The sequence below is a fragment of the Miniopterus schreibersii genome (genome assembly GCF_964146895.1).
Source record: "Miniopterus schreibersii genome assembly, chromosome: 2".
NCBI classification, from domain to species: Eukaryota; Metazoa; Chordata; class Mammalia; order Chiroptera; family Miniopteridae; genus Miniopterus; species Miniopterus schreibersii.
This window is the reverse complement of record NC_138102.1, coordinates 51060335-51078483: the sequence shown is the minus strand read 5'-3', so window position 1 is coordinate 51078483 and position 18149 is coordinate 51060335. Positions and strand designations below refer to the sequence as shown.

General features: G+C 33.2%; 1 protein-coding gene across 19 annotated transcripts in view; it reads right to left on the bottom strand.

The window, feature by feature from the left end:
* MYCBP2 (MYC binding protein 2) overlaps window positions 1-18149 on the bottom strand; it is a 256028-nt gene that overhangs the window by 129561 nt on the left and 108318 nt on the right. For all 19 annotated transcript variants that reach the window (XM_081128620.1, XM_081128638.1, XM_081128623.1 and 16 more), the window contains exons 25-32: window positions 17220-17345; window positions 17003-17130; window positions 10078-10169; window positions 8417-8551; window positions 6895-6978; window positions 5523-5619; window positions 2935-3127; window positions 1496-1770 (exon numbers count right to left, since the gene is read on the bottom strand). In XM_081128620.1, the coding sequence (XP_080984746.1) occupies window positions 1496-1770; window positions 2935-3127; window positions 5523-5619; window positions 6895-6978; window positions 8417-8551; window positions 10078-10169; window positions 17003-17130; window positions 17220-17345 (1130 nt within the window). The remainder of the gene's footprint in view (window positions 1-1495; window positions 1771-2934; window positions 3128-5522; window positions 5620-6894; window positions 6979-8416; window positions 8552-10077; window positions 10170-17002; window positions 17131-17219; window positions 17346-18149) is intronic.

Sequence of the window (18149 nt, the reverse complement as noted above, 5' to 3'; positions counted from 1 at the left end):
TCACAGTCCGGTCCAGCACTATTCTCAAAGGCACCAATTAGTATATATCTAAGGCATTTCCAGTAACAAGTGCTGAAACTATTTTCCTCAAATAATAATTTAAATTGTAATTCTGTGCCTCTCTACCATTTCATTAGCTATTATGCTAATCTGATAACACCTCACTAAGGTCACAAAATTGTCCATCACATTGCACAGTTTATTCAGGAAAAATTAGCAGCAAACATGTAAAACTTTATAACAAAGAATTAAAAACTTATTCATACAGGACATCCTAATTCGCAGAGAAATTTGTGTATTCCCTGTACACGTTACTTAATTCATCAAACTTTGGACTTTAATTTTTCTCTATTAACTATTTCACTAATTTCTGTTATCTTTATTATTTCCTTCCTTTCTCTTTGTTACTTTCTTCTTCCTTTGGGTTTGATTTGCTTTTCTTTCTGGCTTCTTAAAGTAGAAACTCAGATCATTGGTTTTAAACCTTTCTTTGCTACTACAAGCATTAAAAAGTATACATTTCCTCTCTAAGCAATGTTTTAGCTACTTCTCAAATTTTTTTATATGTTCTATTTTTATCTTTCAGTGTGAAATATTTTCTAATTTACTTTAGCTTTCTTTGATTTGCTGGTTACCTAGAAGTGTTGTCTATTTTCCAAATATTTGGAGTTTTTCTTGATATATTTTGTTATTTATTTCTAATTAAATTCTATTGTACTCTGAAAACATGTTCTTTAAGATTTTAATCTTGCCCAGCCGGGTGTGGCTCAGCAGTTCAGCATTGACCTAGGATCCAGGAGATCAAGGTTCGATTCCCGGTCAGGCACATGCCTGGGTTGCAGGCTCAATCCCCTGTATAGGGCGTGCAGGAGGCAGCCGATCAATGAGGATTCTCTCATCAGTGATGTTTCTATCTCTCCCTCTCTCCCTCTCCCTTCTTCTCCCTGAAATCAACAAAGATATATTTAAAAAAAAACACAAAAAAGATTTTAATCTTGTTAAATTGACTGAGACATTTTATGGCCTACCATATGATCTATGACCTATGATCCATCTTTGTGAATATTTTATGTATACTTGGAAAGAATATGTATATTGCACTTGCGCATTCTATTCTTAAAATTTCAATTAGGCCAAGGGAAGTGATAGTGTTGTTCAACTCTGTGTATCCCTACTGATGTTTTGTCTAGTTGTTCTATTAATTACTGAAAAAGAAGTATTGAAGTCTCCAACCACCAATGTGAATTTGTCTATTTCTTCCTTTAGTTCTGAGCAAATTGGCAGCTGCACATTGTGCCTGCCAATTTTGTAACTAAAAAATAATAAAACAAATAGAAAAAACCCTTTTTGAACTTTGATTATTAAATCACATATACCAAACTGATTTCCTGATTTACCTTTTATAAGTTAGAAAGACTGAGGCAACTGTTATTTATTTTCTTGAAGAGTGTTAATATAACATATTTTCAACTAACACTTTATAAACTTAAATTACCTGATCCAAGCAATTCAGCAGATCACAAAGGCAAGCCCACTGTAAGGCAGGAGTTGGGTAGAAAGAATGAAAACAGGCAGTAAAGGTATTATGACACTCCTGAAGGACAGCTTCCAAGAGACTCAATGGTTGACTGAGATATCCTTGAGGGTCATTATCCAACTTCACCATGCAGTGATCAACTCCTTCTGATAAGATTTTCCTTAACAAAGTTCTGGTTTTTCCAATACATTCTGCTAATTTGCTAGTTTCTTCTACAACTGCTTTTCCTGTAGCTTTAAGGGAACAAAGCAGATTGCTAACTGAACAGAATAATAAATATACATGAAAACATTCAATATAATTCATGTAATTTCCTATATAGCTAAAAATCACAAGTACCCGTAACCTAGAAAGGAAATAACTTAGAGGTCAAGTGTGGTCCAAAATTATTTCTTTTTAAAATCTAAATAGAAAATAGATGCAGACATAGAAGCATGGAACAGACTGATGAATCTCAGAGGGAAGGTGGGGGTGGGTGGCTGGGTGGGGAGAGATTAACCAAAGAATTTATATGCATATATGCATAACCCAGGGACACAGGCAATAGTGTGGTGAAGGCCTGGGGCGGGGAGTGGGTGCGGGGTGGAAGGGGTCAATGGGGAAAAAAGATGACATCTGTAATATTTTCAACAATAAAGATACATTTTTTAAAAATAGCATTTAACCAATGCATTTTAACAAAAAGAAAAGAAAAAAACAAAAACAAAAACAAAACAAAACACTGGTTTCATGCCCAGCCAGGCGTGGCTCAGTGGTTGAGCATCGACCTAGGATCCAGGAGATTGTGGTTCGATTCCAGGTCAGGGCACATGCCGGGGTTGCGGGCTTGATCCCCTGTCGGGGGCCCTGCAGGAGACTGCTGATCAATGACTTTCTCATCATTGATGCTTCTATCTCTGTCTTTCCCTCTCCCTTCCTCTCTCTGAAATCAATAAAGATATATTTAAAAAAACCAAAAAAAACAAAACAACAACAACACTGGTTTCAGCATATAAATCCAAATCAGTTGTTCAAAACATTTCTATTAGGGAGAATCTGTTTACAAAACACTTTATTAGAGTATTTCATTTTAGCCTAACATGATTTTGTTACCAGAATGACATGTAAATATATTTTATTCTTTATAAGTCAATATATAAGCATCACAGCAAGCTTTCTCCCCTCATTTAAGGAGCAAGCTAAAGGCAGCTAGGGATCTTTTATTTTTTAATTGAATTTATTGGAGAGACATTGGTTAATAAAATTATATAGGTTTCAGGTATACAATTCTATAATACATCATCTGTATACTGTACTGTGTGTTCACCAAGGGATCTTAAACTCTGGGCTATGCCTACCTAAACCTTCTCAATTCTCAAATATTTTCAACCCAAAGTCACTTAAAAAATGCATCATACCTGACACTGGGTAAATTTCACAGGTATAGACACGCAGTAACCTCAGACAACAGGTACCCACAAAGCGTAGTCTCTCCAAATCTAGAAGTGTAGCTGTGAACTGGAATCCTTTTAATCCTCTAAGTTCTTCAACTCCTAAGACTAAGGTGGTCCAGCTCCAGTGAAGAATACTCAACAATGACTCAAAACATTCCTAATCCAAAATATGAAGAAATAGTTAACAATTAGTTCAAATGATACTATAGGTTGAATCAAATGGAAAGATGACAATCAACTTCAAAACTTCATCTTGAAGTTTTTTCCTGAGTTTTGGTAGCCCAAATAATAGACCATTAGGAGCATCTCTGAAGCTTGACAAAAATGGTGAAGTAGTTAGGCATCTATAAAAACAGCATTCTTCAATATTTTCCTATTTAAAAATACATTTCTAAGTATCCCTGCTACCAACTTATCTAGTTTATCACATAAGTAAGAAAAACACTTATAAATATATGCTTACTTGAAAGGAAAATTAAATTCTACATTTTCAAGGTAGTTATGTGTAAATAAACCAAAAGTATTTTAAACACTTGAATATTTTTTAATATAATAAAGCATTTTAGTGTATCAATAATGTATAAAAACTTATTTTATATCTACCTGTTAAATTTTACAATACAACCTAAGCCAACTCTTGATAAACAAGTTAATAGAAGATAAAAATTGACTATAAAATACTAAAAAATTCTTATTTGGATTTTTTAAAATTCCAAAATATGGGTTTAGGGGGTGAGCATCCCTGTAGTTCTAATTGGACTGCAGGTTTTGTCATGCTTACATGATGACGCACGCTAGGAATAAAGCAAAGCACTTATTCCCTCATTCCCAGCAAATTCTCATCCTCTGGTGTAGTAATACCAAGAATAAGAGTTTATACCTTAACTTTTTAAGAAGTGACTGAGTAAGTTTCCTATATAAAGATTGCAATTACCTAATGACCAAAAGCCACTTAGACATAAATATAAAAAAATTAACTAAGCACAGAACAAAAAGAGATTACTAAAAAAGAAATAACACAATCGAAGATCTTATTTGGGTCAAAGGATACCAAACTGATCGTAATACTAAAAGGATCTAAGTTACCAAGGAGCCAAAATTCTTGTAGTCTCTTATTCAAAGCACATTCTGTGTAAACTGACATAGCTCTTTTGGAAGGCCAATTTGGCATAACATATTAAAATTTAAGTAAGCGCACTTCCAGTAGAAGTATTGACATAAGTGCGTAAGTAAGTACAAAGACATATGTATGGATATACTAGTAAAAATGAGATACTAACAGTCCTTTGAAAGAAATAGAGTCAAATAAATTAGAATACAGTGGGTCCTCAAATAATGTCATTTCATTCCACATCATTTTGTTTTAACATTGGTGAGATGTGTAGGAGCCTAACTCTTGTTTATATCAATTAGCCTATGGTAAAACTGGTTTCATTATACATCATTTAGCTTAAGGCACAGAACCTATTATGAACAATGTTAAGTGAGGACTTATAACTACTCTACGGAATATGATGCAAACATGAGAAAAGATTGAAATAGGGCCAAATGTACTAACATGGAATATATCCACAGTGCATACCAAGAAACTTTTAAAAAGGAAGATGCAAAACTTAAAGTATGATCAAACATAAATAAGAAGGTTCATAGCATACTTTATATGCAGACTAATAAATATGTGTATGTATTAAAAGGTCTGGAAGGATATACATCAAAATGTAAATAGTAGCTGTATATAGTAATAACAGGGTGATGGAGAAAAAAATTTAACAAACGTTTAGCTTGGTTTTATCCCTACTCTATCCTACTCCCACCAGGGATATATATTAATTCTGTATTTTAAAAAACTAATAAAAAAGAAGAAAAGCATTTCCCTTTGCATTTTACTAATAGGACAGACTATCAACTACATTAATAAATCACATTCATATAGTACCTTACAATTTAAAAAGAATTTTTGTATCTCTTATGCCATTAAAAATCCATAATGATGCTATGACACAGTTTATGCAAATAAGTTGCATAAGCATCTGCAACTAATAAATGAAAGAACAAAACTTCCTAAACAACATACCATATTTCAATTACATCATGTTGACTTTCCATTCTACAGAGGTAGCCCCAACCACATGTTGTATCTTTAAATGTAGAATGGTGATGTCAAGTAGTTTAATAAAGTCCCTACTCAAACATGGGATTCTTCTATTTAGTTCCTAAAGCATTAAAATAACACTTTTTGGTCAACACCACCCTTAAGTTGTCCTTCACTTTCTAACTCTTTCAGCATATATATTCATTCATATATGATTTATTAGAAAATTCACCAGTTATTTCAGAAATAGTAAGGCATGTTAAAATCAGTCATGATCTCTATTTTTCCCATTATTTAAAGTGCATATTATTTGGCCTAAAATGTCAATGCCAATACAAAAACAAATCTGAGTCCATAAAGCTTTGCTGAAATAACATCTTAGAAGAGTGGCTAAATGCTAAAACGTTGAAATGAAACTGAGAACTGGATAGAAAAACTGAAATTTAAAAAAATGGCTTACCACTGAGACAGTTCTTGCAAAAGATCTCTTTAAAATATGTACTGGTTCGCTGGTTTGCTGTTTGCCTTTTGAAGCACTGCCATCACTGGTTGGAAGTCTGAAGGTAGCAGACACATATAAATTTATGCTGGAAAGGCCAATGACATTTTCCTTTTCAAAATATACATTTTTGGAATAGTCAAATAATTAAATTATATATTTAAATATTTTTGTTAGATAAAATGACAATATGGGGCTTTTAAAAAACATTTCCAATGCTAAGCAAAATTTCTAGCATATGAGCAGTTCATCATTTACATCCCACCTTTGTAAGACTGGGTAGTAGAGAATCTCTTACTAGACAACATATATATATATATATATATCTTATGCTCCATAGTAATACTACTATTATATCCTACTATTTAAAAGTTATTCGACAAGTGTACCCAGGAGTGGTCCCAGCAACTTGTTATGTTCATAATGCTACATATTACAAATAATAACTATAATAGAGAGCATAAGAACAACAACCTCTTCTTGGGGAAAGTGAGGTATATATGTATCACCCAGATTCTTAAAGTAATTATGAGAAAGGAAGATATAGGAGACAAAGAATCACTGTTCTTGATTTTTACTACTTAAAGAATGACATTTTTTAGTAAGGGTTTATATCTATTTGCATATTTTATTCTACAAATTATTGCAGTAAACTTCTAGAAGTAGATGGACACAAGTGTATGCTTCTAGATATGCCTCAATTACCATAAAATAGTTAAAATTCTTAAATAATGGTAAAAATACAATAAACATTATACATTAGCAAGTTATTATTTGATAATTTAAGTAAAGGTAAAAATTTTTCAGCAGTAAGGGATTTTCCAATTCATTTCATCACAAGACGAACAAGAAAATTTAAGACTGCAGCAAATAAATCAGGCCTACACAAAGGTCTCTAACACCCTGATTTAATTTCTCTAAGACAAATTTTATTAGTTTACAACATTCTAAAACTGGTAAAATAATCAAGACATTAAAAATACAAAGTGGGGTAAAAGTAGGTTTACAGTTGTTTGTATGGAAAATAATAATTGCGACACTCAAAACTGTAAACCTACTTTTGCCTCACCCTGTATAAATCATTCAGTGTTGTTACTGGCATAATACAAATAATCTGAGTCATGAGGTAAAGTTTAAAATTAAGCTTGATGTAGAAAATGTTTAAAAATATACAAAACATTAAATGTTTTTGTTAAATGTAGCTATATTTTTACTATAATTTTCTGAATGCTTCAAATAATTTCTCCCTTTTTATAGCATATATTTATAGTGATCTTAGTTCATTATAGCAAAAGAATAAACCTTATTAATTAACTATAAATATACTAAGTACCTGTATAATAATTGAGGTATCTGACCAGCATTAACATCTGTACCATTATTTGATTTCTTTGAACTCTTAAATTGGAAAACAACCCTAAGAAGAGAAAAAATAACAGTGATACCAAAATCAACATGGTTCAGGATTCACTGAAGGTAATAAGTAATTAAACAATCATCTTTTCAAATTTTTATGTTAATGAACTGAGATGAATTCTTTCAGAAAAGAAATACAAGTAAAAGGGTACTGTTCTGATTTTAGTTCTACCTCTGAATGGTTTAACAAATAAAATGAAAGAATTGAACCTGATCAAAAACTGTTAGGTGAGTGGCTATTCCATCCCCTTCCTTAGCTCTTCTAGCTCAACTTAACTGGAGCAATAAGCTTTTAACAAAATATTTCAACTTACAAACAGTTTAAAAGCTGCTCAATTAGACACAGACTATAAGCTTTACCTTCAAAATGCTATGATATTCCAAGGTTGAACTGTATATGAGAACCATACAGTGTAGGATCGAAGCAGTCTCCCCAGTTCCAGCACACACTCTTACAGTAAGTTGAAAAGGTCACATACAATACAAGACTTAACTTTTCTACATCATTCTACCTGAATATTCAGGAACATGGAATTCACCTCAAAAATTAGTCTGTTCTTTTTCTGGTCAGCTTTGCTATGAGTTGAACAAAACTATTTGAAATATACTATTATATAACTTTTTTACAACATTTATTTAACTATTATAACTACAATATAACATTTCAAACAGTTTATGCTCAAGACTAATAAAAAATAAATTGAATTCCTCTTATAAATGATGGTTCTTTAAGCATGCGAATCAGAGTACGGAGTATGAAGAAGTTTGGTTTTAGAGTCAAGAGACTCTAGGACCAGATTCGGTTCTGCCACACAGTAACCATATGACTTGAAGCAAATAATTCCACCTTTTGTCTCTCTATTCCCCTGAGTGTAAAATGGGGCTAATAACTGCTTCAAAAAGTTGCTGAGAGCATCGAATAATATATAAGAGATTATATATATATGAAATGAGATAATATATATAAAAGTGTTTCTGAACCTGCATAGCACTCTATATATGACATTTAAACAGTAAAATTCCCCCAACATTTTATTAACTCTGTACCATTTCATAATGCTGAAGCTTTGCAATTAATAACCTGTTTTCAGAAGCACTACCAAATTTTATAGCAAGTATATATTTCTTTTTTTACGGTTTCCAAACTCCTCACTATCATTATCACTTTCCTCTATATAATTTCTAATTTAGTAATGTAATGCACACCCAGAAATACATACAAATGCCACCTGACAAAAGCAAAGCATTGTAGTGCCATTATCTCCCTTTTCTGTCTAGACTTTAATTTGGCATGAGATTATATGAATTCAATTTTAGCAGTCATATTATAATCTAGCCTTACTAAGAGTTTTACCCTACTAAAAAACCTCTGAGATTTCTAAACAATACCACCACCAAAAATGAGAGTTGCTTAAAGAACACTTAAACATTTCGCTTACCCATCATCTGTGGTGATAGAAGCTTGTCCATGTGATCCACAGTCACTGCTGGGTCCTGACACTCGAGCCCAGGCTACATACCACCATCCAGCTTGCAGGAGAACTGGTTCATCGAACATCATTGCATATTTTTCTCTGAGAGAAAAATTAGTGAGTCAAAGACAATGCCTTTGCGTTTCCATTACATACATTTATTTTTTAAATCCTTTATAAATAGAACATGAAATCCATTGTATGATAAGATTCTTATCAAATAGGTAAAACCCTTTATTTAAAAATGTCTAGACAAGAACACAAACAATATTTACTTGTGTTATGGTCATGGCATATATAAATAAGGCATATATTTAAATATATACACAAGTTACAAAGTTCTAGGTAACAGAGTGGACAGAATGTGTATTGTTTGTAGCTGGAATAGACGAAGGAGCAGAAGATCATGAAAGAATCTGTAGAGGTATGAAAGTACAAAACAAGGTCCGAAAATGGCAAGGTGTCCAGTTAGGTTATAGCATAAGATAAATATAGAAGAGTACTAAGTAGAAATTTATATAATATGCTGTGAAAAATTATGGAAGTCCTTTAATGTTAGTCTTAAGATTCTGGCCTTTGTTAATAGGAAAATAAAGAAAATCTAGATGATTGTCTATACAAAATCATACATTATATTTTTTACTCATAATCATATGCACAAAAATAAATGCTAAATGACAATAGTATCTTAAGGATTTGTTAAAAATTAATCAATTAATTTTCCTAAAATTTCTCTAATCTCTGTTTGTATGTAACATAAAAAATTACTCAGAAAGTATCTCTTGATATTGGTTAATGCCTAAAGTGAAGAAACAGTCAAAATTTTCTTTAGGTTTACTACTTTGTTCTCAAAAGTATTTATCTGTTAAAAACAAACTCAATGCCTTACTACCATTTTCAGAAAATAAAGTTTTTCACTAACAAAAAGCTTATGCACACCAAACAAGGTTTTCTTAATACAGTTCTCATTGGGAACTACACCATGCTATTATTATTATTAAGCTCAATTTATTTTTCTCATAATATTCCCTGATTCAAATCACTAACCTATCATAACACAGTGTTGAGATAGTTCTTAGGATTACACACAGAGGAGTGATAAAATATAAGTCTCTTCTTACTTCATGAACCTTCATAAATAAAGATCCTCATTCTGGTAACCTCCTAAGAGGTTTCGGTAAAACTGACCACCTCCCTCCAAGTGTGTTATAATCAAGCAGGTACTATAGGCATGATGTTAGAGTACACTGATGATGTGAATTATGGCCCGCTATGACTATTTGACACTATACACATAATGTTAGGCAGTAAATAATTGTATCACATTAAGAATATTAGTATATTAGGTGCTTTCTAAGTGATGCATAAAAATAAAAGTGTGTAAAATATATGTATACAGTATTTCCATCTTATCTTCAATGTAGAAATATCCAATTTATCTTGTGAAATACTATTATTTTTAATGAATTGTTAAAAGCAATACATTACCTAACATATAATTTAATTTCTCAAGTGTCTAATCACAGATTATTTAAAACTTCCTTTTAAAATTACATTTGTTCATTTATAATGAATTTTTCACATTACATATTTGTAAGGACTACACCAAATAATGAAGAAATCATTACCTAGCAGCACAGTCATAAGCCAACACATCCGTCTCTGCAAGAAGGTCTCCATCAGTTTCATGATCTCCCCCATCAGGACCCAACTCAAACAGCTGGGGAAAGGAGAAAAACATACTGTGCTCAGTCTTTCAGTCTCATAAATCTGCTGAATAATATGTTCATAATTTTGCATGTGTCCAATATATGCTGGACACTACAAAATGTAAAAAAATCAGAGCACCTGCTTTTTAAATGTTATTAAGTAAAATAACATATATATTTGTCAAGAAACACATACCATGTCTTATAGTCTATTAATCTCAGTTTTCCTTCTTTAGATATTCATCTATTTATATCAAGTGTTCCATACAGTTCTGTATCAAATATAAATCTGAAGGAGAGATGTTTATACATTTGAAGGAGAGAACTCAAAGTATTTATCTAAGTGAGTCTGAATCTTGCTTCAACATTTACTAGCTGAGAGATCCTAGGACCCAGTTTCCTCATTCATAAAAAAGAGATGGATACTAACACAGCCTACTTCAACAATAATTATGAGAATGAAATGGAATAATACTGTGGAGCACTTAGAAAAATACCCAGCAAAAAAGGATAGGAAATGTTAGCTATGGAGAGAGAGAGGAATAACAGAAAATAAGGATCCTTAAAAACATAAGTCATAAGAAAAATAGTTCAAAATAATATGGCATGGGGAAAGGAGAGATGAGGAGTGTGGGGAAAAAAAAAAAAAAGGTTATAAAAAAGGAGAGGACTAAAGAGTCTGGGTAAAGGAAAAAAAAAGATATCAAATAAGAAAAGGTTACCAGATTAAATGAAAATAGAGAATTATGAGGGAAAGATGTTTGTTTTTTAAAAAAAGAACTAATACATATAAAAAAACTCCCTATTTCTCTGAAGAATTATAGCAGGCAAACTATTAGGAAGGCGGATAAAACTCTCAGAAGGAAGAGAAGGGGGCATAAAAATTTACTGACAATTACTGTGCTACATGACTTGATTTCTCAATTATATGCTAATAATTTGAAATCCACCTCCAGCTCAGGTCTTATTCTCCACAGTCCAATGACTTTCCCTAGCAGCTCTATCTCCCTAATTCTGAAGTGACTAATTTTTCCCTCCTCCTGCCTTCCTTGTTCTGATTAACGGCACTATCATTCACCTAGTTACTCAAAGACCTGGAATGCTCCCTTTTTCTATATCTCTACCATCACTGTGTCTACTCTATTCCTGGCACCAAAGCCTGTTGGTGCACCCATATCCACTGTTACTAGCGAGGATAATTCAATAACAAGTAATTAGTCTTATCTCCATTCTCTCCATGCTGTAACCCATATTCCACAAAGCTAAGGGTTTCTGTTTTTAATATTTTAAAATGAACATCTGATCAGAATACTTCCTTAAAGTTATTCAGCAGTTTCTCATTTCCCTCTTTGGAGCATGATAAAAAACTCCTTAATGATTTGCCCCAACCTGGCTCTCTTGCTTATTTTCAACAAATATTTTTGAACACAAACAGTTCTAGGAAGTGGGCATACAGGGGTGAATGATGCAAACAGAATTGGGGCTACTGTGACTAAGTTTGTGGTAAGGGAGAGAGAATTTACAGTTTTAAATAGGTTCACCTGAGTCAAGACCTGAAGGTGATGAGGAAGTCAAATATGCAGGTATTAAAGTGAAGAGTTGTAGTCAGAGGGAGTAGCAAGTGCAAAGGTCCTGAGGTTTGACTATGCCTCGCATGTTTGAGGAACAAGAATAGGCCAATGGATTAGAGTGAAGCAACTTGTATAGCATAAGATCAGAGTGATGATGGCAGTCAGTTCCGATGGTGTTTTGTAAGCTCTTTGGCTTTTAATCTTATATAAGAAGACATTGCAGGGACCTGGACAGAGAAGTGTCATACTCTGGTGTAATTTTAAGAGAACCACTGCTATATTGAGAACAGATTTGAAGGGAACAAGGACAGAAGCAAGATACGAGTTGAAAGACTACTGTAATAATCTAGGTGAGAATGGCTTTGGTTTGGACCAATGCGGTACCAGAGGCAGTTTATAGAAATGGTTAGATCCTGAATTTGTTTTCAAAGTGCAGCCAATGATACTTGCTGAAGTGGATGTGGGGTATAAAAAAAAGAGAGAAGTCAAGGATGACACCAGGATTTTTGGCCTGAGCAATTGGAAAAACGAAGTTAACTCTATCCTGAGTCAGTTAACTGGGATGGGGAAGAGCAGGAGAACAGCAGGTTTAGAGAGATCATCAGAAGCCTAGTGTTTTGAATGTGTTATATCTGAAATCCCTACTAGCTATTCAAGTGGAGATGCAGAGTAGGTAGTTATTTATATATAACTTTGGATGTCTATGAGTTTGAAAGTGATCAGAGAAAAAATACTTAAGTTGAAGTCATAAGGCTGGATCACTATGGGGATGAGTATATTTTAAAAAGAGACCCAAGACTGAGTTCTGGCACTCCAACATTTAGAGGTCAGGAAGATGATGAACAACCAGCAGGAGACTAAGAAGAGCAGTCGGTGAGACAGGAGGAAAATAAAGTGTGGTGTCTTGAGAGCCAATTAAAGAAAGTATTTCAAGGAAGAGCTCAATTGGATTAAATTCTGTTGAATGGTTAAAAAAGATGAGGACTGAGACTTGGCCACCGGCTTTAGCAATAAATATTCCATCAGTGTCCTTGACAAGAACAGCTTTAGTTGAGTGGCTGGGGCAAAAACCTGATTAGAGTAGGTTCCAAAGGGAATAGGAAGAGAGTGAATGAAGACAGAAAATACAGCAAGTTAAGAATATGCAGAGACCAGCTAGTCCAAGACAAGTAGCTTTGCCCAGAGTAGCGATGAATCAGTCCTTTTAGGGCGAGAAAAGAAATGAAAGAGGACCTATCAAGAAAGAAGGCTAGGTTTCTGCCTTATGTAACAAGCATATGGTGGGTGGTACTACTCGAGAGAGGGACCATGGGAAGTAAGTCAGGCCCTGGTGAAAGAGCATATATTCAGTTGTGATATGAAGACTGACAATTGGAATGTCTTTAGAACATTTACACAGAAATGGGTCAAAGAAGATGCAGCTGGAGATATAAATTTGAGCATCATGGTATGCTGATAGCTATTGAAATTTGGGCTTAGAAGAGAAAGCCTAGGAGAAAATATAGAGTAAAGAAGGAGACCTCTAGCTGGGCCTAGAACTCCAACACTGAGTGGCTAGTTGAAACCAGACAAATCTACAAAGGAAAGAGAAGAAACAACCAGAGATAAAAAAAAAACACAAAAAAAAGAGATGAAGAGGCTTACTACTTACTAGAAAGAAAAATGTATAGCTTATAGAGGTAAAAAAAGAAAAAAGAAGACATCTGTTGAAGAACTGAATACAAAGGTAAAATCACTTCAAGGAAATGAGAACAGGATTTGAGACTTAAAAAAAAATAGAGCCTACAGAAAAACATATATAGAAGGCCTTTATAATTCTACAGCACAGCCACTATGGTGTTCAATATTATATATATCCATATAACACACACACACACCTCTCTCATCTCAGGGCTAGGAACTAAATATAACTTCCCGATGAGCTTACTAGACATTGCCAAGTACAACTACAGAAATTATTGAGCTTGTTTCTCTATCCTGACTTTGAATCAAGACATCCTAAAATAACCATTTCAAAGCAGGTACGCTGAAGTGAGCCAAAACTAAAACTGTTTTTCGTATTATCAATGTATACATGCTACAGGTGTTCTTAATCTTTATTCCATCCCTACTCTCTATATAACTCCTGAGACTTTAAAGTTTTACTTTCTTCATTTCTATATTATCTTAATTTCTTTAGTACATGTATTCAAATTATAACCAGAAAGAAGCAAATTTTTTTTGAAGTTTGTCCATTCTGGCTGGGCCTCTATGAGAAATGTCCTCATAAACCATCATAAGTGAATTTAAACATATTAATAAAATGGGTATAGAAGGAAAGTACCTCAACATAATAAAGGCTACATATGACAAACTCTCAGCTAATATCATACTCAGTGGTGAAGAACTGAAAGCTTTTTCCTCTAACATCAGCAGTAAGACAAGGATGTCCATTCTCACCACTCTATTCAACATAGTTCTGGAAGTCCTAGTACTGTAATCAGGCAAGAGAAAGAAATAAAAAGCATCCAAATTAGGAATGAAGAAGTAAAACTGTCACTTTTGGCAGATGACATGATTTTTTATATAGAAAACCCTAAAGACTACACTAAAAAACTATTAGAAACAATAAACAAATACAGTCAAGTTGCAGAATACAAAATCAGTGTACAAAAACTGACTGCATTCCTATATACTAACAATAAAATTTCAGAAAAAGAAATGGGAAAAAAAATTCTTTTGCAATTTCAACGAAAAGAATAAAATACCTAGAAATAAACTTAACAAAGGATATGAAGGACCTATATACTGAAAATGACAAAGCATTATCAAAAGAGATTGAAAAAGACACAATGAAATAGAAAGATATTTCTTGTTCATGGGTTGAATCAATATAGTTAAAATGTCCAGATCACTCAAACAAATTTAATGCAATTCCCATCAAGATCCCAAGGGTATATATTTTTTAAATAAAACAAAAAAATCATCAGATTTGTATAGAACCCAAATAGTTAAAGCAAAATCAAAACAGAATGGTATTGCCCTGGCCAGGTGGCTCAGTTGGTTGTAGTGTTGTCCTGTATATCAAAAAAAGGTTTCAGTTTTGATTCTTGGTCTAGGCACATACCCAGGTTGAAGGTTCAATCTCCAGTGGGGGCGTGTACAGGAGGCAACTGACCAATGTTTCTCTCTCACATCGGAGTTTCTCTCTCTCCTACTTTCTCTCCCTTCTTCTCTCTTTAAATGAATGAAAACATATCCTTGGGTGAGGATTAAAAAAACAAGAAAAAATGGTATAGTAATGGCAGAAAACAGACAAACAGACCAATGGAACAGAACAGACCAATGGCACAAACACACAATGGAGAAAAGAAAGCATCTTCAATAAATGGTGGTGGGTAAATTGGAAAGTCACATGCAAAGAAATGAACTTAGACTACTGTTTGCTCCCATATACAAAAATTAACTCAAAATGGATCAAAGACCTAAATATAAGACCTGAAACAATAACTAACATAGAAGAAAACATAAGTACTAAACTTAGGGACGTTGCTCTTAAGAGAGGATTTTATGAATTTGACCCCAAAGGCAAGGGAAGTAAAGGCAAAAATAAATGAATGGGACTGTATCAAACTAAAAAGCTTCTGTACAGCAAAAGAAACTGCCAACAAAACAAAAAGACAACCAATTGACTGGGAGAAGATATTTGCAAACAACAGCTCCAACAAGGGGTTAATATCCAATATAGATAAAGAACTCATACAACTCAACACCAAACAAACAATCCAATTAAAAAAATGGGCAGAGGAACTAGATAGACACTTCTCTCAAGAAGAGAGACAAATGGCCAACAGATATATGAAAATATGCTCAACTTCACCAGCTATGAGGGAAATGCAAATCAAAACTACAATGAGATACCACCCCACACCTGTTAGAATGACTATTATCAACAAGGAAAGTAATAAGTGTTGGACAGATTGTGGAGAAAAAGGAACTCTCATCCACTGCTGGTGGGAATGTAAACTTGTACAGCTACTATGGGAAACAGTATGGAGGCTCCTCAAAAAATTAAGAATAGAGTTACCATATCACCCAGTAATCCTCCTTCTCAGTATCTACCTGAAAAATATGAAAGCATTTACTCACAAAGATATATGCATCCCTATGTTCACTGCAGCATTATTCATGGTGGCCAAGACATGGAAACAACTGAAGTGCTCCTTGCTAGATGATTGCATAAAGAAGATGTGGTACGTCTATACACTGGAATACTACTCAGCCATAAGAAAAGATGAAAAAATGGCATTTTTGACAACATGGATAAACCTTGAGAATATTATGGTAAGCGAAATAAGTCAGAAAAAGCTAAGAACCATGTGATTTCATTCATATGTGGAATAAAAAACTGAAACTCATAGACACAGACACTCGTATGATGGTTAAACAGTATGAAGAAAAGAGGGAGGTGGTAATGAGGGTGAGATATACGGCGATGGGGAAGACTTGACTTTGGGTGGTGGGCACACAATGCAATATACAGATGATGTATCAGAACTGTACATTTGAAACCTATATAATCTTATTAACCAATGTCACCTCAATACATTTGATTTTTAAAAATGAACTAAGAAAATACCTCCTGAGCAGACAGGAGGAGAATTTTTGTGAAGCCTGCTATTAAAATTCAGGCACAAACTATAGTTTCCTCTTTTACCCCTTTCTGAGATGAAATGGTGTGGTAAACTTATGACTCTTGATTATTTTTAGTTTGTCTACCAGGGGATAATTCATCCCCTATACTCTATCTCTATTTCTCACTTCATCCCTGGTCCCCACTATTGGAGGGATCATATCTGTTTACACAATATTTGGCATTAAAAATGTTAAAATCTTTCAAAATGTTATCAAAATATTCCTGCATCAAAACAGTTGTGCCTCCTGTCATTTTTAGGCTACAAGAAAGTAAGCAAATAATAGGTACCGCTGTTCACAGACCAGTGGTTCAGCACAAAGGTCTAAGATTGACTGTTAAAGTCTTTTATAGTCTAAAAAGATTGAAAAATCACCTTCCACTCATTTGCTCGCTTCTTACTTAACTTTTAACTTTTTAATAAATTAATGACTTAGTATTATTGTAGATAAGATTTTAGTATTATATTAAGTATTAATAATTATAGATTTTAGCAGTTTCTGCAAGTCCTTTTTAAAAGAAAGCAATATATAAAATAATAAACTAAGTCAAAACCAACATATTCAAACAAAAAGGGCAACAGTGTCAATGAACTGCTTACCTTAATTTTAGCAGTATATTCTCCTCTACCTCCAAACAGACCAAGACCACCAAGTAAAATATCAGTGTCAGCACTAAAACGGATAGCTTCTACTGAATGAGCAGAGTAACCCCAGCCCCCTCCATGGCCTAAAAAAAAAAAAAGGTAATTTATGTTTTAAAATAGTCATATATATTTCAGTTAGAAGACAGTATTTCCTAAATGTAAATATACATACTTTCAAACCTGTTGACTACACTGTAATCTTCTTTGGAATAAACCTTCATTACTGCTTGAGTCTCCTCCTCTGTACTTGCAATACCCATTTTCAAATCCTGCATAGTTGCCAAGGTATCAAGACAACCTAAAAACAAACAAGTAAGAATTCAATTCCTTGCAATTATAATTTGTCAAAATATCAACGAGATGAGATGCTATAGGAGATAAATTAAAATAATAAACTATGAGTGTGCTCAACAAATGTATTCTAAGCCTTAACAACATTTCATGGACAAATATAACAAATAAACACTCTTCTCTGGGTAATTATCTTATTTAAACATATACTGTGTGATAATGTACTGCACAAAACTGCATCTCTGGAAAGATGGAACTGTTTAGTCTTTCAGTCCTTACTAGCTTCTTCCTTTTATGAAACTTTTAATCATTTTAGTTTAATTTTTAAAGTAATATTTGAGAATGACACATTAGCCTGAAATAGCCTAACTAATGGTAGTTCTGGATGTTCACAATGGTTACCAGGTGAAATTTGTGAAAAAAGAAGCAAGGAATTATATTTTTGATCTAGTAATTATGCTTAGGAATATGATTTCACAATGGAAAATCCTACATAAACATAACTCAATCTTTTTAAGGATAAAAAGCAATTGAATAAGTAGTTATGTGCAATAGTATAAACTTTCTAGCAACAGTACACACACACACACACACACACACACACACACATATGGAGAGAGAGGGAATGCTATATCTCAAATTAATTAAATAGAAGTGAAGTTGATGTGCTGTGGGAAACTGTTCTATAGAGTAGTATCTATAAAATTCATATAATATCGCTAAAATTTATTTTAAAATAATGTATATAAATTAAATATTACATTTATATATTCGAATATCCAATGTAGATCTCTAAAGTTTATTTATTCAG